The sequence below is a fragment of the Psammomys obesus genome, unplaced genomic scaffold (genome assembly GCF_907164565.1).
Source record: "Psammomys obesus unplaced genomic scaffold, mPsaObe1.curated_primary_1811, whole genome shotgun sequence".
Classification (NCBI taxonomy): Eukaryota; Metazoa; Chordata; class Mammalia; order Rodentia; family Muridae; genus Psammomys; species Psammomys obesus.
The window spans coordinates 29,857,885-29,881,335 of record NW_026596079.1 but is presented as its reverse complement, the minus strand read 5'-3'; the positions used below and the strand labels follow the sequence as shown (position 1 = coordinate 29,881,335).

At 35.3% G+C, this 23,451-nt stretch overlaps 1 protein-coding gene across 1 annotated transcript; it reads left to right on the top strand.

Moving 5' to 3' along the window:
• Positions 1-16,973: 16,973 nt before the first annotated feature.
• On the top strand, positions 16,974-17,622 carry LOC129690738 (pre-mRNA-splicing regulator WTAP-like). Its single transcript, XM_055626553.1, has one exon. The coding sequence runs from the start codon at positions 16,974-16,976 to the stop codon at positions 17,427-17,429; it is 456 nt and encodes a 151-aa protein (XP_055482528.1). The 3' UTR covers positions 17,430-17,622.
• Positions 17,623-23,451: the final 5,829 nt, after the last annotated feature.

The window sequence follows — 23,451 nt, the reverse complement described above, 5'->3', positions numbered from 1 at the left end:
TACTCTGAATACTTACATGCACATTAATTTCTTCTTCTTTCAAATAAAAAGCTATTTTTTCTAGCTCATAGAACATTCTTTTCTACATAACTTCAAAGAAATAATTCAAAATGTAAAGCAACACCTCTAATTACCTTCACAGTACTCAGAACAAAGCTCTGAATTCTTAAATATGTGTTTTTGAAACTTTGAGAATATTTGTAGTGATTTATCTAACTTATATATATTTATCATATTTTCTTTTCTAATTTTATTCAGTGATGCAGATTGAGCCCAGGGATTTGTCCATTCAAGGTGAGCATTTTATCACTAAGCTAGACACAGAGAACAATACTGCCCTCTATGTTGTTTCAGGTGAGATTATAGTTATCCCCCAATGGCCATGTATTAAAGGATTATCTATGAGTGTGTATTACTATTAAGTGACATTTACAACTTAAGAGACACTCTTCAAACTAAATTTCTATTCTAGTGTAAGGAAGTTTGGTCACTGGAGAGTGCTTATAAAGAGAAGAGTAGGACCACAGATCCTGCCTCTCCTCTCTTAGCTTCCTAGCTACCCTGACGTAAGCAAATGTCTCATATTATTTTATGCCTTACTCGAGGCTCAGTTTCTCAAACACTGAGGCAAACTTAATCTTTTCTTCAGTAAGTTGCTTATCTTAACTATTTGTCACTTCAAGGGACATGTGTATTTCTGTTATACAATCCATTCTTTGTAGATAATATGATTGAATGAATAATGTTAGGTGAACAAGGACAAAATGTTTGCAGTAGAGATATAAATTTACATGCAGTATAATTAAGAGTTAATGTATAAAGCAATACTTAATATAAATAAGAAGAGAAGCTGGAGAGATGGTACACTAATAAGAGCATAGGATGCTTTTCCAGGTCAAAACTCACACTCATATGTTGGCTAACTCATCTGTCATCCCAATTACAGTAGATCAGTGCCCTCTTTTGACCTCAGTGAGCATTGCAGGGATGTAGTGCACAGTCATAAATGCCATCAAAACACAAGTACATATTAAAAATTATGAAAAATAAAGTGAAGAATGTTAGTTTAATGAAGTATATGTATGTTAATTGGGTCATGCTTTTTATTTTTACTGTGTATTTTATTATTCAGTACTTCCTGTTTGTTTTTGTTTTTCAATATTGGGTTTCTCTGTGTAGTCCTGACTGTCTGAAAAATCTCCATTTAGACAAGAGCAGACTTGAACTCAGAGATCCACTTGCCTCTGCCCAGCCATCCCCCAAGTGCCTGGATTAAAGGTGTGTGCCACCATCTGTTGGCTAAAGCAATTTTCTAAAATTTAAATATATTTTATCATATTCTTCCCTTCCACTAAGTTCATCTCCATCTCCCCACTAAACCAACTGTAATATTTTTTCAAATAAAACAAAAAATGATACAACCCAACAACAAAACCTGCTCAAAAACAAGAAAACAAAGAAGAAACCCTGTCAAATTCTTACAAAAATAAAACCACACACATAGGTTCTGCCCTGGAATGTTAGGTATACCCAGTATCATTTGTTTGGAAAAAATTGATTTGCCCTCTCCCAGAAAGTATAAATGACAATTCAGTTTTTAATCTTTACCCTAGATTTACTCTAAATTTTCATTCATTCATTTGGGTTTTTTTAATTTAATTTTAATTATATGCTCATATATTATAATTTATTCACTTTGTATACCAGCTGTAGCCCACACTCTCCCTCTTCTCCACCTATGCCCTTTCCCTAGTCCCCTGATAGGGGAGGACCTCCTCCCCTCAGATCTGACCCTAGCTTCTCAGGTCTCATCAAGATTGGCTGCATCATCTTCCTATGTGGTCTGGCAAGGTTACATCCCTCAGGAAGAGGTATTCCTCTGAGCCAGCCACTGAGTTCATGTAAGAGAGAGCCCCTGCCCCTCTTATTAGGGAACCCAATTGGAAACTGAGGAGCCAAAGAGATTGCTTTCAAGAGGGGGTCTAGGTTCTATCCATTCATGGTCCTTAGTTGGAGTATTGTTCTCTGCAGATTTCCCTGGACCCAGGTATTTTGGATCTGTTGGTCCCCTTGTGAAGACTCCTCCAGGTCTTTCTATCTCTTCCTTCTTTAATCAGGTTTCTGGCACTCTGGCCAAAGTTTGGCTATGAGCTAAAAGCTTTTCCCCACTTTTTCTTCTAACAAGGTTAGTGTGTCTGGTTTTATATTTAGGTCTTTGATCCACTTGGACTTTAGTTTTGCACAGGGTGAAAAGTATGGATCTATTTGCATTTTTCTACATGTATGCATCCAGTTAGACCAGCACTATTTGCTGAAGGTGCTATCTTTTTTCCATTGAATGGTTTTGGCATCTTTGTCAAAAATCAGGTATCCATAAGTGTGTGGATTTATTTCAGGGTCTTCTATTCGAGTCCCTCCATTTAATTCCCTTGTCAGGTGTTTTATGCCTTCCTTCATACAAGTCTCTTTCCATGTCCATGCTGTTGTTGTATTGTTTCTGATATTGTTCTTGAGACACTGAATTTAACTAGGGACTACTTTTTGGTGTGCACACAAATGAAGATACTGGGACATATCTGTAATTTTCTTCCCTATTGGCTGGCTTCCCTCATGTCAAAAGGTTCTATGTTGCTTCTGGATTTTTGGCTGTTTAACGCCTTTGGAAGATGGTGCAACACCAGCTATATCCACGATGCTGAGCAGATCACTCTTGTTAAAGGCTTTCCTCAGTAGATTATTTGAAATAGAAGCACGCATGGTAAATCTCAGCCATACCTTTTGATGGCAACCCACATAAAAGGGCCATGAAAAAACCCAGTATTTTTGGCCCATTTGTCCTCAAATTTGTGGCATTACACTATCCAGTTGCTTTACCTAGTATTAAATCCCATTTCTTTAATATATTGAGACTGGTAATTAGCAGTTCTCTAAGAACCACACAAGATCTCAACTCCAGATTTGAACTGCTGAGACATCCAGTATAATGAAATTAAAATTTACTGTATCTTAGCCTGTCTATTATGAGAACATTGTTAGATTGCATAGACCTGAGCCTGTGAGGCAGTCTAATAAGTCACATTTAATGTAAGGATAAATAAGTATAAACATATGTGTTCTATCTGTTCTGTTTCTTTAAAGAACACTTAACAAAACCTGCAGAAGTTAACATTTTGTTTTCTCTTGGAAATATTATTTGTCCTAATTTCCAAAGTGTGAAATCTTTGTGGAAGTGGCCAGAAAGTATATACATAAATCTATCAATTTTCAGAATATCTTCCAATTTATTTCCTTATATCTGTACCTCCACTGTGAATTTTACCTAAAACTAAATGCAAGTCTTCAAATATTGGAAATTTATTGGAATGTATATGATTATAAAATTGTTAATATTATTCATAACATAATATTATTAACACGTCAATGCTGTGTATATTCTAATGCATTATATTTTATACCAGTCTTTCTAATACAAAATAAAACTGTTCAAAAATTCCATGCTTTTTGATTTTTCACATATAAGCAAGAAGAGTGAAGTCACATTTAAAATTTTATATAGTACTGGGAACTTCTATGATCTCCTTATGGATCTGTCTGTACTCCTATCACACTGTTGTTCTGTGGAAATGAGATGGCAGAATCTCAAAATTTATTTTTTAGCAACTGCTTTAGTAAAAACTTACAACAAGTGCACACAATCCATGGGAAGCAAGAGCCTACACAATATCAGCTATAAATGGAGTAATCTGCGTTTACTGCAGAACTGGGACTGAATGCTGCTCTGATGCTTACGACTAGGGGCTATTCTTTTCTATTAATGATAATTTCATTTCCAGTGATCAACGAAGAATTCAACTGCTATATATGTATACATATATATGTATATATATAAATATATTTCAATATAAAATGTATATTATAAATAAAAATAGAAAGCTGTATATATCAATATATAATATTAATATATAATACATATTATGTAATATATAATATAGTGTATTTATATATAATATATCATATATGTAATAATATATTAATACATTATATTATATTATATATTATATTAATATATATACACAGCTTCCTATTTTTATTTATGAGTGTTACTTACATATAAATATTCTTATATGACAATGTCAAGACCACATATAATCTATGGCATTGTAATAAATAATAATATTAATAATAATAAATGTGTAAATATTGAACTAAAACTTTCAATTTCTAGTTGACAGTTATGGCCAAAGTGTCTACATATTCTACAGTATAAAATACTGTAGAACGTATGATATATATGGTATATACATACATTATATTATATACATTGCTTTATATAAACATACATTGTATACTATATAATATATAAAAATAAATATGTATAATTATTATATATTATATCACTAAAGATCTTTTGTTAGTGTAGTTATCATTATTATTTTTATTATTACTATTATTATTATTTACAATTTATTCAATTTGTATCCTAGTTTTTGCCTCCTCCAGACCATACCCTACCACCCTCATCCTACTCTATCCCTCTTCCTTAGTTCACTAATAGGGGAAGTCCTCCTCTCATACTGTCTCACCCTAGCCTATCAGGTCTCCTCAGGACTGCCTGGATCCTCTTCCTCTATAGGCTGGTAGGTCGCCCCACCAGGGAGAGTGATGAACAACCTAGTTCATGTCAGAGACCATCTCTTCTCCTCTTACTAGGGAACCCACATGGACACTGAGCTGTCTCTGGGTTACATCTGAGAAGGAGGTTTAGGTCTTCTCTATGTATGCATCAGTCTCTGCAGTCAATACTGGATCCTGCTTTTCTTTGGCTTTGTTGGTATCCCTGTGTAGATCCTGTAACCTGTAGGTTCTTTAATGTACCCCTTCTTCAATATGATTCCATGCACTCTGTTTAAATTTTTCTGTGAGTTCCTACATCTGCTTTTATCTCCTGCTGATTGGAGTATTTTAGAGAACATCTATGATAGGTTTCCCTCTCTTTCTACGACTTTCCCTCTCTTCTACGACTTCCAGTGTCTATACTGTTTTCCCTTCTGAGTCCTAGGGTCCCATATTCCATAGGGTCCTCGTGTAAGAGCTTATTTAGGTCTGTAGGTTTTAGTATGTTTATTCTATATAGTATGGCTAATATCCACTTATAAGTGAGTATATACCGTGCATGTCTCTCTACTTCTGGGATACCTCACTCAGGATGATATTTTCTAGTTCCATCCATTTGCCTACAAATTTCAAGAATTCCTGTTTTTTCATTGTTGAGTAGTATTCCATTGTGTAAATGTACCACAATTTCTTCATCCATTCTTCCGTTGAGGGACATCTAGATGGTTTCCCGATTCTGGCTATTATGAATAAAGCTGCTAGGAACATAGTTGAACAAATGTCCTTGTTGTATGGTTGAACATTTTTCTGATATATATCCAGTAGTGGTACATCTGGGTCTTGAAGTAGCACTTTTCTAAGTTTTCTGAGAAAGCACTAGATTGATTTCCAAAATGGTTGTACAAGTTTACATTACCATCAGCAATGGAGGAGGGTTCCCCTTTCTCCACATCCTCTCCAGAATGTGTTGTCACTTGAGATTTTTTGATCTTAGACATTTGGAAGGAATTTCAGAGTCCTTTGGATTTTCATTTTCCTGATGAATGAGGATGTTGAGCATTTAAGTGTTTCTCTGGTATTCTATATTCCTCTGTTGAGAATTCTCTTTTTAGCTCTGAATCCCATTTTTAATTGGATTATTTGGTTTGTTGGTGTTTAATTTCTTGAGTTCTTTATATATTCTGGATATTACCTCTTTGTCAGATATAGGGTTGGGGAAGATCTTTTTCCAGATTGTAGGCTGTCTTTTTGTTCTGTTGACAGTTTCCTTTGCTTAACAGATCCTCTCCTTAGATACTGAAAAAGCTTTTGATAACATACAACACTTTCTCATTTATAAAGTTTTGAAGAGATCAGGGATAGAAGGCACACACCTAAACATAGTAAAGGCAATATACAGCAAGCCTTTAGCCAACATCAATCTAAACAGAGAGAAACTTAATTCAATCTGACTGAAATCAAGGACAAGGCAAGGCTGCCCACTCTCCATATCTCAACTATCTAGAGCAATAAGACAACTAAAGAAGATAAAGGCAATACAAATCAGAAAGGAAGAATTCAAAGTATCACAATTCAGGGACTATATGATAGTATACATGAGTGACCCCAAATTCTACTAGACAACTCCAACAGCTGATAAACACCATCAGCAAAATGTCTGGATACAAAATTAACTCAAAAAAAAATAGCTGAGAAAGAAATTAGGGAAACACCATTCACAATAGCTACAAATAATATTAAGTACCTTTAGAAACTTTAACCAAGTTAAGTATGAAACAAACAAACAAACTTTCTACTCTCTGAAGAAAGAAATTGAAGAAGGTATAAGAAGATGGAAAGATCTCCCTTTCTCCTTGATAGACAGGACTAACATAGTAATAATGGCTCTCCTACCAAAAGCAATATACAAATGCAAAGCAATTTCCATCAAAATACCAACACAATACCTTACAGACCTTGAATGAACTATTCTCAACTTCATATTGGAAAAAAAAAAAACAGAAAAACTAAAACCATCTTGTACAATAAAAGAACTTCTTTAGGTTTCTCCATCATGACCTCATGTTGTACTATAAAACAGCAGTAATAAAAACAGCATGGTACTGGCACAGAAACAGACTCTAAGATCAATGGAATCAAACTGAAGACCCAGAAATAAACCCATACACCTAGTGACACAAGATTTTCTTTTTTTTTTTACAAAGAAAAGCTTTTTTCAAAGATTTTTTTTTTAACAATGGGAAAAGACATCATCTTCAACAAATGAAGTTGGTATGACTGGATGTCTACATGTAGAAAAATACAAATATCCTCATCACTCTGCATAAAAGTAAAATCCAAGTGGATCATAGACCTCAACATAAAACCATTCACACTAAATTTTTTAGAAGAAAAAGTCAGTAAGAACCTTAAATTCATTGGCACAGGAGACAACTTCCTGGACAGAACACTAAGAGCACAGGCTCTAAGGTCAACAATCAATAAATTGGACCTCCTGAAATTAAAGGTCTTTTTAAAATTTGTGTTATTTGTCACTCTGAAAATATGAAATATAGAAGCATTTTTAGAATTACTCTTTCTTTTCTTTTGAACTTGTCTTACCATGTTACTATTCCAGCTAAACTATACACACATACATACATAATATATATATGTATATATATATATGTATATATATATATAATTTTGCTGAAAGAAATCAACAGAACTTGTATTCATTTCTTATAAGAGCCCTGTTTGCTATACATGTAGGCATTTCAACATAACTGACAACTGAAAGTTGTTTTCCATAATAAATATTATTTAACAGTATTAAAACTATTAATTATTTTAAAGTTAATGATTTCTAAAATGTCACAATTTAACACAATAATTTAATATTATTTAAATATATATTTTTGTTTTGAATATACGTTTAACCTGTAGTTTTAATTAACATGTTTTTTCCTATGTTAGTCTATATGTGCACACACACACCTTATATCTCTAGGGATGTCCTTCAGATTTAAATTGTCATGATTTTCATGGTCAGCTTCCTGTTGACATGGCTGAGTGTTACTTAAATACATACAGGAGTTCTTATATGAAAATGTCAGGACATCATACAGTTTGTGACATTATAAAATAATAATAATAATAATAAGTATTATTTTTCTCCTATTTTCCTCATACAAATGTACATATTAATAATTCTAACAATATTATGAACTTTTACAGAAACATTTATATTATGTAATAATTTGTAGTTGTATCTATTGGTCTGTTTGTTACATTCATTCATCTAACAAAATATTATTTTAGATCTTAAAAGGATGTGGAAGTACATTTTTAAAAAGCCATTTTCATTATCAATGGTAAAGAAAATGGTTTCTTAAATGTATATATATATATATTATATATATATATATATAATATATATATATATATATTTCTTAATTACTAGAAGGAAAAAGCAAAACAAGGGAGTTTGTGCTAGGATGGGCAGGTATGTAATTCCCTTAAGGAAGGCCTAGGCAACAATGTCATATAAGGACAAGGTCTGAAAGAAGAAAATACAGACAGGAAGTTCTATGGAGAAAGGTAATTAATGCAAAGAAAGCCACACATACAACATTTCCGAGCTGGAAATAACTTGTTAGGAGCATACCTTCATGAGGGCCATCTATAGAATATTAATCAGTATTAATACACTATATTTAACCAAATTTAGCCAAAAGGTAAAATTTTGTGAGAAATTATTCAAGACAGGTGATGAACAGAATATAGAAGAAAGGAAATGACAAAATGACAACATTTCTTTTTTTAATTACTTTTTTATTTTTTATATTAATTACAGATTATTCACTTTGTATCCCAGCTGTAGATCTCTCCCTCATTCCCTCCCAATCCTACCCTCCCTCATCTCCTCCCATGCTCTTCTCCAAGTACACTGAGAGGAGAGGTCCTATCAGGTCTCATCAGGACTGGTTATATTGTCTTCCTTTGTGGTCTGGCAAGGTTGCTCCCCCATCAGGGGGAGGTGATCAAAGAGCCAGCCATTGAGTTCATGTCAGAGACAGTCCCTGTTCCCCTTAAAAGGATACTGAGCTGCCATGGGATATATTTGTGCAGGAGTTCTAGGTTATCACCATCCATGGTCCTTGGTTGGAGTATCAGTCTCAGAAAAGACCCGTGGGCCCAGATTTCTTGGTTTAGTTGCTATCCTTGTGGAGCTCCTTTACCCCCCCAGGTCTTTCTCTCTCTCCCTTCTTTCCTAAGATTCCCTGCACTCTGCCCAACGTTTGGCTATGAATCTCAGCGTCTGCTTTGATACCCTATTGGGCCCTCTGTATTAGGCTCCTGTCCTGCCCCCTGTTTTCTTCTTTTTTCTGATGTCCAACTGGTTTACCTTCTGAGTGAGGATTGATCATATTACCCAAGATCTTCCTTCTTGCTTAGCTTCTTTGGATGTACAGACTTTATATGTTTGTCCTATGTTATATGTCTAATACCCACTTGTAAGTGAGAATATACCATGTGTGATTTTCTGCTTCTGGGACACCTCACTCAAGATGCCCCTCAGCTGAGAAATGGATACAGAAATTGTAGTACATTTACACAATGGAATAGTACTCAACAATTAAAAACAAGGAAATCATAAAATTTGCTGGAAAATGGTGGGATCTAGAAAAGATCATGCTGAGTAACACTATTTCTTAACTTCCTTTTCAGTTCTCTGTGTATTCTTCTGATACAATTTACTCAGTCATTTCCGAAGAATTGCTCATGTACTCTAATGAATAAGTTTCTTCTTTCCTTTGATTATCTCTTTTAAAGCTCATAGTATTAATGATTTTGCACATTTTTTTCATTTATCTTTCTAAGTTTTGTATGTTATATATTCTGATCTGTCTACTACTCCCCACAAAGTAATAAAAATATAACTCAAATTATTGGATCCTTTAAAATATTTTCTTCCTAGATTAACTTCTACTGAAATTAGAGGAAATTGTGAGGGCAGTACAACACGTTTGCTTGTAATCAGTCTAGAGTCCTGTGGAAGAATATTAAAGGCAGCTTTAATTGAAGCGAAGCTATCTCTTCACCCCTCTAATAAACATTTTAAATGACTGTATTAGTCAGCATTCTTTTTTTGTAGTTGTTTTAGCTCTTTATTTATTCTTTTTTTTAAATTTTTTATTTAACTTTTATTAATTACACTTTATTCATTTTGTATCCCCCCACGTGCCCCTCCCTCCTCCCTTCCCAGTCCCACCCTCCCCCCCTTTCTGCATGCATGCCCCTCCCCAAGTCCACTGATAGGGGAGGTCCTCCTCTCCTTCTTTCTGATCTTAGTCTATCAGTTCTCATCAGAAGTGGCTGCATTGTCAGGGCTCTAGGTTATCTCCATGAATAGTCCTTGGTTGGAGTATGAGTCTCTGGGAAGTTCCCTGTGTTCAAGTTTTCTTGTTCTGCTGCTCTCCTTGTGGAGTTTCTGTCCTCTCCAGCTCTTACTATTTCCCACTTCTTACATAAAATTCCATTCATTCTGCCGACGGTTGGCCATCAAGCTCTGAATCTGCTTTAGAGAAACAAAACTTACAGAATCAATCTCTCTGTCTCTGTGTCTTTCTCTGTCTCTCCCTCTGTGTATATACATTTATGCGTGTGTGTGTGTGTGTGTGTGTTGTATTTCTTACAGACTGTTCTCCTGCTAATCCAATAAAAACTGCTTATGAATGGGAGGTCCATGAATCTACTCCCTGTTCAGTCTACATAGCTATATGTCTTATTCGGTGTTCAGTATATGCTAGAATATTGAAGAAGTACACTTTAATGTTAGCGAAGGAATGAACTTGCCAGAGTGAGCTAGAGCAAGCACCTAAGGAAAAACAGAAATTCTTTCTTCCTTGTCTTTTATACACTAACAACAGAAGGTGTGGTCCAGATTAAAGGTTAGATATTTTCAGCTTATAGGTTGGGATAGAAATCATCACTTCAAATGATTAAATTAAGAAAAAATTTCTCACAGGAATTTGTACCTAGGCATTTGGGTTTTACTTAATTCCAGATGTAGTCAACATAACAAAAATAGCCATCATAATTACGTAAAAATTTTGTTACATATAATATTTATAGACATCTAAATTTTGTATTGACAAGGTAGTCTCTTTGCCTCAAACTCTACATTTATTTGCATCTCATAAAAAGTTTGGTTTGCTTGTATACTGTATAAATTTTTAAACTGTGTTCTTTCATCACTTCTTTAAAAAGTTAGTATCCTCCATAACTCTGCAAAATGTCATTGCTGTTATGACCTCAAGGCTTTCAAAATAATCTCTCCCATGTTTTTAACATAGAAATTACTTCTTGATGCTACCTCCCTATATCCCTATATATATATTTATTTATATATAAATATTTACTATATCCCTATATATCCCTATATCAATATATATATATATACATATATATATATATATTTACAAACTGCATGAGTTTTAGATATAAAAATGCACTAAGCATCTTTATTTGGATAAAGAGAAAATAAGTTTGAATGTAACATAAAGGGTGAAAAATATCTTTTTAGTAATATTACTTTAATATTTAGCTTAAAATAACTTATCATCTTTAATTCTCAAAAACCCTTAATTTGAGTATAGTATTATATTAAGTTTCATACAAAAGGAAATAAGTTTAGAAGTGTTAAATATCTTTTTGATATACCTGATAAAGAACATAAGATGAATTAGAATGTAAGTCCATGACCTAGGTCCTGTGAGGCAGTTATATTGGCAATTTTGTCAAGATTAACATGTCAAAACCATTTTACTTTCTATTCCTGAACCTTCTTGTCTCTGATAATTTGTTTATTAAATTCGTTTCTACTGAAACCATAAGTCTTAGCATTATCTTAGATGTGAATTGGCCATTGTCATAGTTAGTATTATGACCAGGAGCAAATAGGGTAGGGAAAAGGTTTTCATATTACAGCTTATAGTACATCATGAAAGGAAATCAGGGTAGGAACTTGAATTATTTAGGGTTTTGTGGCTGTAAAGAGACACCATGACCATAATAACTCTAATAAAGATAAATATCTTACTTGGTACGGTTTACAGGTGAAGATGTTTATTCATTATTAGCATGGCAGAAGTATGGTAATGTAAAGGCATACATGGTGCAGAAAAAGAAATTGAAAGTTCTACATCTAGATCAGAAGGCAGCAGGAAGAGAATTTGGAACCTCAAAGCTCACCCCCAGTGATACACTTCCTCCCATAGAACCACAGCAAGCCAAAAAGGCCACACCTCCTAGTCGTGCCACTTCCTGGTGACCAAGCCCTCCAACAGATGAATATATGGGGGTCATTCATATGTGACCACCACAAAACTAAAGAAAAGAACTTGGAAGGAGTAACCGAAGAAGCAATCATGGAAGAATGATGGCTACTGGATTGCTCCCTTTGGCTTGCTCTTATACTACATGGGACCAATTGCCTAGAATGGCAGTACTCAGAGTGGTCTGTACTCTACTAGATTAATAATTTATGAAGAAAATGGCCTTCAAACTTCTCTACAGGCAATATTACAAAGATATTTTCCCAACTGAGGTCCTTCTAATTATTCATTATTTTTTTCAAACCATAATAATACAGTATTTCTTCAAATTTGCTATGGCACTACACTTTTTTATATATTTTTTATTTTTTATATTAATCACAGGTTATTTACTTTGTATCCTAGTTGTAAGCCCCTCTCTCATTCTCTCCCAACCCCACCCTCCCTCCCTCTTCTCCTCCCTGCCCCTTTCCAAGTCTACTGCTAGGGGAGGTCCTCCTCCCCTTCCATCTGACCCTAGCTTATCAGGTAACTTCAGGACTGGCTGCCATGTCCCTTCTGTGAACTAGCAAGGCTATTCCTCCCTCAGGGGTGGGGGGTGGGGCGTAAAGGAGCCAGTCAATGAGTTCATGTCAGAAATAGTTCCTGTTCCCCTTACTAGGGTACCCACTTGGATATTGAGCTACCATGGGCTACATCTGAGCAGGGGTTCTAGGTTGTATCCATACATGATCCTTGGTTGGAGAAACAGTCTCATAGAGGACCTCCGTGCCCTGATATATTTTGTCCTTGTGGAGCTCCTGTCCTCTCCCGGGCATATTACCTTCCCCTTTTATCGTATGATTCCCTACACCCTGCCAAAGGTTTGGTTATGAGTCTCCGCATCTGCTTTGATACACTGCGAGGTAGACATTACACTTTTGTAAAACCTTTCTTAATTGCACCCATTTGGGGTAATATTCTCTCTTTCTTTATTGAAGAAACTCCTACCTAACTTTTATCAGCCACTATAAGGCATTCTGTAATTCATCTTATGGAATATTGAAAATAGAGCCTCAACATGGAGTACCATTGGATATGGCACTTCATTTATGTGAGTAGATATACACAGTAGTTTATATACATGGGCAGAAGTACATGGGTAGATATGCATTATCTACTCATATCATGAATAGATATGCATGCTACTTCATACACATGAGTAGATAGGCATAGTTATTACAATAAAATTACAACAGTCATCAAATACAAACAATAAATTGCTTCTTTTGCAGTTTAGATAGTCTTGTGCACCTTTCAGGTTTGTTGTATTGAATTTTGTTGATGTTCCTGTAAGAGACAAAATTAAGACTAATGGGATACTTGAAACATATGTGTCTAGAGCCATGGTCGTAGAAAGAAAAAATAAGTAGGCTGACCTTTGCTAGCCAAGCAGAAAGAAGACAGGAAGACCCAACCATGCTTTAAATACCATTCGGCCCTTATAGTCTCCAGAAGACAAAGAAAATAATATGAATGCTATTTTTGCTATCTCAATTTTACTATTTTGCTTGGAAGAACTATCATATGCAGGGAGTATTAAGAAAGAGTGATTTGTTTATTAGTATCTTTCCTTGTTCCTCTCTATGAACTCTCTTGGGTCTTGATAACTAAGACTGTTATATTCACACTGTCTAGATGCATCAGAGAAAAGACTTGTGCAAACACTTTAACTTTATCATATGAAAAATAGTGTGAACATAAAGGAATAAACTGTAATAATAGCTAGATAATTCATTACTTAGGTACATTCCAGCAATCTGAAAGAGGCTGTAACCTCAAAAGTTTAATTTTAAGTGATCTGTTTCTTTAAAGGATAAATCCATCTCCAAATACAGACCCATTGTGAAGTAATGCTTAGACAATGCTTATTTCAGGTTAGAGGTAATCTAGTATTTATGACCTAGCTTTCAGGTTTGCATATACAAAAATAAAACTGAGCTCTGGGATGAACGCAAATGACCAGAATTCTCTAGCAGCTTCTTATTTATTCCCACACATCCGCCCAGTATTTACTGTCTTTTGCATAGTTGTGCAATGGGATATTTTATGGCATAACATAGATCTTGAAGAAAAAGATAAGCAGAATCACATAAAAAGAATCACAGAGAAGTCACAGAGTCTACAATACACGAAGTGTGACTGAGCTTTGGACATTAGATCCTAGACTTTCTAAAGTCAATTAAACTATACTTAGATCCAAAAGCAACTGGTAAGATATATGACGATTCATATTCTTAAAAATAATCTAAATATTAATTTAACAGTTCTATAATTTCACAGTCCAAAATTTATTCTAATTGAATATCATAGTTATTACTATATTTATGCACTACTGTGTCCAACCATAGACAAGAATTAATTGTACATATATAGTCTCAATTCCATTCTTCCATCTACTAATAGATCTTATGTGGACACCACCCTGCAAACATAAAAACATACATACACATTCACAGTGTTACTGTACTTCCCTATCATCTGAAACATTGATAATTCTGGAAAAGTCCTCAGCAACTTATCTTTCACAAATTATAGCCACCGCAAAAATTAATTTTATACTTTTGGTACTTGTATGTCTTAAAATTTTAAGCCATTTTGTGCCCTATATTTATTATCTCCCAGAAGATTTGAATAGTTTTATATATTATAAGTAATATCTAGTAACTGAGACTTTATTACATAAAATATGGATCCTGCTAATGTTTTAAAAGAAGCTATATTTGTTCTTTCATATGAGCGTGAGTTCTAATACTAGAAGCTAAAGAGATGTCCTGGATGGAGTGAGAATCCACCATGCAGTGCTACGTTTTCTGACACAGCTCGGTTCTTCCTGTGACTAAATTAGATTTGCTCATAGTTCTTATCAAATAAAATACTACAGTCACTGTAATATTATATTTTATGGCATGGCAATCAGGGTTAGCATTGTTCCAAGTCTTAGAGCATGTAATGCACTGTAACTTATGACAATATTCTCCAATTTGAACTTTCAATTTTAAAGATTTTTCTCTTTTAAAAAAATAAGACACACAGAATCAAGAAACACTTCATGAAATGAATACAAAGATTGCATATGAAGTCCAGGATTTGGTTTTCCATTGGGTGATAAACGGACGGCTCTGCATCAGTTCAGACCTTCTACGGCTGTGGGTAGATAGAGTGAGAGGCCCGAGGGCCTCAAAAAAGCATGGAAAACACAAAAACTCAAGGATTTTATTTATCACCCAATGGAAAACCATCTGACTACAAGTACATGAATCATTTGATTGGGAGCCTCTTACCTGTCACCTATAAGAAAATTGAGGAATAACAACCCACATAAATCACATAATATGTTGGGATATTTTTAATGTACCAGTGCACGACTAACACATTATATCTGGGGCAAAAGATTCCATAATTTTTGAAACATTAAAATTAAATATTACATACACAAAAAAACAGTTGTAGTTTCAGGATATAAAAAAGTTTGCAAGCTATACAGCATACATAAGATTAATGTCTAAGACAAACTGTCCTGCTTGGGAACTATGGAGGGAGCACACAGCAAAACACAAAGCAACCTGAAGCTTCACTATCTTAGAGAGTACATCAGTCTCTCAGGTTCAGGAAGGCTATTGTATTCAGGAGGCATAGACTCTAAACTGAAAGACCTATGACACATATTTTCAAGGCAGCTAGGCCAAGCTAACTCCAAGTTTCTGTCAAGATGTAAGGTGACAACTTTCATAAACTGTAATCATTCATGAAAACCATTTCAAAAACCCTCACAATGTTGGTTGTCTTAGAAATGACATGACTCTTGCACTCTTGAACTAATAGTAGCTAAGTTACTGTTAAAGATCAGCACAGAACTGAGCCATCCAAAATTCTGCCACCAATGTGGGTATAAACCTACAAAACCCTCTCCTGACTGAATATATGATAGCCGTTAGTAGCTGGAGATGGAGAATTACACCTCTTTGGGAGTTTGAACCCTTATTGTATGTTTCAGTGTTCCATTTCAGTGCTCCACGTCAGTGCATATACAAACTTAAATAAATCAACTTAGTGGGATATTAAAAAGAAAGGGAGCAATAGGAGGACAAGAAGAAGAGAAGATATGAACTTGGAAATGTTGTAGGGGTCCAAGGGTCATTAAATTAGGTTTATGAGGGCTGTATATGATCATACGTTCTTCTGTTCATGTGTGAAGTTATCAAAGAATACATTTGTAAAATGTGTACATATTAACAATAACCTACAAAACTTTTCCAAGTATCTGAAGCCATTGACTTTCAGAATTCAAAAATATATGTTAGAAAGTCTTGCCTGTGGGAACCAGAGGGCAATCTTTGAATGATCTTGTTGAAATAATTGCTTTTATAAAGGAAGTTTTATGAAGTGATGGCAATTTAATGTAGTCATTAGGAAATTATGAACAACCTCACTATTCTTAAGTATGTGTGTGTAAATTACATATGACATAAAAACACAGAATGAGTATTCTGTTTCCAAAAACACAGTAGAGGACAATGCAGCCACTTTTGATGAGAACTGATAGACTAAGATCAGAAAGAAGAGGAGAACCTCCCCTATCAGTGGACTTGGGGAGTGGCATGCATGCAGAAAGGGGAGGGAGGGTGGGATCGGGAGGGGAGGAGGGAGGGGCTTATGGGGGGATACAAAATGAATAAAGTGTAATTAATAAAAAATTAAAAAAGAGGAAACACTGCATATAAAAGATTTAGGGGGAGGGGCTTATGGGGGGATACAAAGTGAATAAAGTATAATTAATAAAAATAAAAAAAAATAAAAAAAAAACATTTTCACCTGCATAAACACTCCTCAGTATTTGATCCTAGATACATGTAATTCATATTTACTAGAGGCCAGATCATTTAAAAGATACCTACTTTGGGATAATATAAGATAAACATACTAGAGGGCCCTGAGCGGGCCGGGCCGGCCTCCTCTCGCCACTCCTCCTCGCCCGAGAGGTGCCTCTCGGGGTTCAAGATGACCAACGAAGAACCTCTTCCTAAAAAAGTCCGTCTGAGTGAAGCAGACTTCAAAGTTATGGCACGGGATGAGTTAATTCTAACATGGAAACAGTATGAAGCATATGTTCAAGCTCTGGAGGGGAAGTACACAGATCTAAATTCAAACGATGTGACAGGCTTAAGGGAATCTGAAGAAAAACTAAAGCAGCAACAGCAGGAGTCTGCACGCAGGGAAAACATTCTTGTCATGCGACTAGCAACCAAGGAACAAGAGATGCAAGAGTGTACTACTCAAATCCAGTACCTCAAGCAAGTCCAGCAGCCGAGCGTTGCCCAACTGAGATCAACAATGGTAGACCCAGCCATCAACTTGTTTTTCCTAAAAATGAAAGGGGAACTGGAACAGACTAAAGACAAACTGGAACAAGCCCAAAATGAACTGAGTGCCTGGAAGTTTACGCCTGATAGGTAAACAAATCATACTCCCCAGTCAAGACTTCCCTGACAGTCCCACCTCGAGAAAGCTGTGGTGGGACAGCCAAGTACTCATTTCCACACCAAGACTCAGACTTTTTTGAGCCAAAAAAGCCACATTCTTATACTGTCCAGCTTGTAATGGTTAATGTAAAACTTACCAGATGAACCTTGTGTTTCAGCTTCTTTCTCTTCCCTTTGCTTCAGAGGTCTGATGCCATCGGACTATTCCAAAGAAGAGGCCACCTCCGAAAAATTCCCCTTCTAGGACATGTAGACACTTGAGAAATGTTTCTGTTTGAAGAAAAGAGAGGGAAAAACAGAAGTTTTAAGTCTGTGGCACACTGTGTCTTCAGACAGTTTGGAGGATTGAAAACCTAGAGGTTTTAAACCATGAATTGAACATGTAAAATTCCAGTAAAATGTAAAAATGGAATATGCATCGCTCTTAACCTTGAGCATACTGACTTAGAGACACTGCACATCAGTTATGCCAATAAGACTGTGGACTTCATGATTGTTGAACTACTGGGTCAAAACGAAATGAGATATATTTTGCTTTTAAAGGGTTTACTTACTAAAAAACAGCTTCTCATGGCTGTGAGAAAATCAAGTCATAGCTATCAGTACAAGTAGTGCATATATATTGATCCATTTAGCTCAGAGCTCTATGTTATATAATGGAGCCTTAAATTTATGTGTTTTTCTAAATCAATGATTTGTTATTTGAATGGTTGCAGAAACTGTAGATAACCTCAACTGAGGACTGTACAAACATGAAGGTGTGGTCTCACACTTCAGGTTTAAACTGTTTGAAGAATTCATTTCACAAACTAGATTGTATATGGTATTGGCTGTGATGAGACTCCTGTTATTCAGTAAACCCTCATCTCATTTAGCAGGCACATGTTAAACAGTATTGTCATTGGTGTTAAATGGGGGAATGTGTTCCCTTCATTGTATTTGGGCCTTTTGTACTGAATTATTGATATTAAATTAAATGTGCCTTGAAAAAAAAGATAAACATACTAAAATCTGTACACCTAAAGAACCTAATCAAGAAGGAGATAATCAGTTCACTAACACAGCGGTGATATTTTCCCTCATGACCTTTTGTGAAGCAGGAGTGAAGTGGAGACAATGGAGAAAAATTACTACATGTTGAAAGTTAGAAGAAAGAAATGTATGAATGTTATCTTTGAATAATGAGAACATTTTATTGTATTTTTAAATATTTTTATATTTTATTCACTTTACATCTCAATTGTAAACCCCTCACTATTCTCCTCCTTCCTTCTTCCCTGCTTATCCTGCTCCCCTAGTCCTCCGAAGGGGAGGACCTCCTCCCCTACACTCTGACCACAGCCAATCAGGTCTCATAAGGACTGCCTGCCTCTTCTTCCTCTTTGACCTGATCAAGCTGCCCTGCTAGGGGAAAGTGATCAAAGAGTGGGTATAAGTGTCCATGTTAGAGACAGCCCCTGCTCCCATAACTTTGGGACCTGGAGGGAGAATCAGCGGCCTATTGGCTACATCTGAGCAGAATAACTAGGTCCTTTCCATGCAAAATCCTTGGTTGCTACAACAGTCTCTGCAGGCCCCTCTGGGTCCATATTTGTTGGCTTTGTTGGTCTCCTTGTGGAGCTCCTGTCCAGTCTGGGCCCTTCTATTTCCCAACACTTCCATAAGACTACCAGCGCTAAGCCCAAAAATTGGCTGAGTCTATTTTTGTTATTATTATTTTTAATTACAGTTTATTCACTCTGTATCCCAACTGTAACCCACTGCCCAGGTCCCCTCCCAATCCCACCCTCTCTCTCTAATCTCCTCCCATGCCCCTCCCCAAGTCCTCTGATAGGGGAGGTCCTCCTCCACTTCCATCTAACACTAGCCTATCAGGTCTCATCAGGACTGGTTGCTTTGTTTTCCTCTGTGTCTTGGTAAGGCTGCTCCCCCATTAGGGGGAGGTAATCAAAGAGCCAGCCACTGAGTTCATGTCAGAGACAGTCTCCGTTCCCAGTAATAGGGAACACACTTGGATTCTGTGCTGCCATGGACTACATCTGTGCAGGGGTTCTAGGTTATCTCCATTCATGGTCCTTGGCTGGAATATCAGTCTCAGAAAAAGAACCCTGAGCCCAAATTTTTGGTTCTGTTGTTCTCCTTGTGGAGTTTCTGTCCCCTCCTGGCCTTTCATCTCCCCCTTCTTTCATAAGATTCCTTGCACTATGCCCAAAGTTTGGCTATGAGTCTCAGCATCTGCTTCAATACCCTGCCGGGTCCAGTCTTTCAGAGGCCCTCTGTGGTAGTCTCCTGTCCTATTCCATGTTTTCTCTGTCTTCCTATTTCTGTACTTTGGCTTTTCTGAATGAGGATTGGTTATTCTACCCAGGGTTCTCCTTCTTGCTTAGCTTCTTTAGGTGTAAAGATTTTAGTATATTTATACCATATTATAAGTGAGTATATATATATATATACCCACTTATATTATATATATACTATATACTATATATATACTATATACTATATATACTATATATATACTATATATATAATATAAGTGAGTATATATATACTCACTTATAATATGGTATATATATACCATATTATATATGTATAATATATAATATATGTATGTATATATGTATATTATATATATGTACATATATAATATGATATATATACTCACTTATATATAATATATATGACAATATATAATTATATATATGTATATATATATATACAAATATATAATATATATAAGTGAGTATATACCGTGTGTGTCTTTCTGTTTCTGGGATATCTCACTCAAGATGATCTTTTCTAGTAACCACCATTTGCCTGCAAATTTCATGCTTTCCTTGTTTTTAAGTGCTAAGTACTATTCCATTTTGTTAATGTACCACATTTCTGCATCTGTTCCTCATTTGAGGGACATCTGGGTTGTTTCCAGGATCTGGATATTACAAATAAAGGGACTATGAACATGGTTGAGCAAATGTCCTTTTTACATACTGGCTGTCCATCTTAGCATCTACTTGGATCCCCTTCTGGGTGGAGTCTTTCAGAAGACAACTATGGTAGACAGTAGCCCTGTTTCTTCTCTTAAACAGCTTCTGGTGTCTATTCTATTTGCCCTTCTGAAAGAGAATTTAGTATTGCCCCTAATGTCCTCCTTGTTATTTAGCTTCTTTAGATTTGTTGATCAATTCTTCAATCAATCAAATTTTCTTTTGAGCTCTGTTAGTCATATTTTGCTTTGCTCAAACATGTATAAAATTTTATGTTGGCTGCATCCCGGGATTTAGTGTGTGAGAAAAAAGTAAAAAAACCTTATATCACATATTGTTTACAGGCTGACTGATTTATCATGTACACACACAAACACACACACACACACACACACACACATATACACAGGATTATTCCTCCAATACACCCAACCTATATCAAAACTTGAAATGTGTATCTTTTAGGAACTCTTTAAATTACAGCACAAATTGTTTCTCCAACCACAGTAGTTCCATCCGGTTCAGATGACATTTTGCATGAAATTTCCTCAGAAAGCTGAGTCTATTCATGTATAAAATAAAATAATAAAATACATGAGGCAGGGTATGTTTGGGTGAGGCAAGTGTCAACATGTGCAGAACAGTTCACAATCAGGAGGGATTGAAGAACATGTATGAGTTTTATCCTCCTTTTCTCTCTGTTGGGAGAACTCAACAGTTTGGGACAAAGAAGTGGGTCTGCAGCCAGCTTGGCCTAGAGGATGGGTACTGCCATAGTTCTGGCAGACTTTGAAATGTCCTTATGAGAACGTTCACTGCACTGTGGTGTAATCCAACACCACTGTTTCATGACTGTCTCAAATTCAGTATTGGCCATTCACTGTTTTTCCCCTCTGTTGCCCTGTGTTCTGCTACCTGCATGCAAACTTTATTTTGCATTCTGCCACAGGGAGATTCTAAGTCAGTAACTTTAGAAAACATTTAAAGTACTTTCTTAGGTATTACTCTTGGCAATCCATTGTTTGATATTAAATATTACTCTCTTTTTTAAAAGAAGATATGAAGTGCATGCAGTTAGCTTATTCAACAAATATAAAGAGGTCTGAATTGAAGTAAATCTAAACCAAGGAGCCAGTAAGACTTCTCAGTCACAATGTTAAAATGACTGAGATACAGAGTTGGTGAGGCACAATAATTAAGATTTTCAGGCAGTTCATCAGAAATAACTTTAAATGCAACACAATGGTCCTACAGGTTATTAGAAACCCCACAAGAATAAAATGAATGTTTTAAAATTTTAAATCCAAATATGAGATGCTATCTTATTTACTCTACCTCTCTCCATCTTGAGAACTGCATCTTGGAGGATTATCTCAGTGAGCTAGGTGAGCAAGCTCTCCTGCCCTGAGGTTAAAGTCCTCTTAACTGGCAGGAGGTACAGGAGTAAAAGGAAGGTGTCCCAGCTTCCATTGCCCAGGTAGATTTTTTCAATGACTGAAAAACTACCGCAGCCCTCAAGCACATTTCTCTTTATTCTCTTTATCTCTGGGAACCCTGTGTCACATACTTATTCAGGTTTATAGCTGCATGACACTGTATCTTCCTTTGATAGTTTTCTTAATTTTACCTGCAGCTTTATAATTAGCTTCTCTATTAAATTACCCCATTTGTGAGTATGCCATCTGTTTCCTCCTGGATCTGGCTCATACTAGAGAAAAAAAAATCATAAAAAGATAATACCCTTAAGTAAGACACGACTGGAAGTAATTGTTGATATATTGCCCATTGGTGACATCAAAAGGTATTTACTGAGAGTTAAGAAGGCTAGCTAGTCTTTTATTAAAGAAGATAAAAGACAATGTATCATTGATGGGCTAAAGGAAAACATGCACACTACAGTGTAAGAAGGTTTCAAAATACTTGCTAACTAAATATATGTCCTTGACATTTGTGTTTAAATAAACATGTATAATTTTTGAAAGTTGCTGATTTTTAACAGAAAATTGTTACATAACACCATACCCATATTTGAAAATGAAGACAATGTCCTGAATATTATATTGATATATCCTTGATATGAGTTGTCAGAGTCAGTGACTATTAAAAATATATACTATGAATTTTGTGGCTTTAAGTTTGAATATTTTTTTAAAAAAATCATTGTTCCTACTACCTATAGGTTTGCACTAAATGAATTTCATTCTAGGCACACTCTCTCATATAATTTTAATTTAGAGTTAAATTCATGGACATGATGCCATGAAATCTAATCTTAATAAAGAGAATTTAAGAAACAGCTTTAAGTGTAGAGATTTATAGAGCTGGTGAGCAGGAGATTAATAGAGTGAAAAGTATGAAGTGCAACTACCATGTGTCTGTCTCCTGTTAGACAAGATGTTCACTCTCCTTTTACCTGATGATTGTGCAATATTAATCCTATTTCTCTTCTTATAAAGCTTTCATTTTATAAATCACATTGTTTCACACTTTAGTTTTCTTTAGTAATATATAACTCTGGACAATTTCTACAACTGGAACAAGTCTCAAATATCAACCTTTCTTTTATATTTTTCAGAAAAGAAATGTTTTTGCTCATAGAGGTATGAGTCTTGACTTTCATTTTTGAGCTAGAATTTTATATATTTTATTTAATTAAGATCCTAGTATAAGAACACAATTAAAATAATAAAATATATTGAACCATACCACTACCATTCAAATTATTTAAATTTTTAAAATTCTGCCTCTCTTTTTTAACACTGAGATTCTTGGTATTTAGAGAAAGGAAAGATAGTTTCAGTGTTAAACCTCCCCTAGACACTATCATATTTTTCAAATATTTCATTTCAAGAACTTCAGAATGAGTAAAAAAAAAAATACAGATAACAAGTGTGCTGATTTTCACTGTGGACAAGAGATTCACTTCTCCTTTATCTGCCTACCCTCAAACTCTCCTTCTACTTGATATTCTTTCTTCATTTTCTTTTTATCTTAGTAGGGAACACTTTC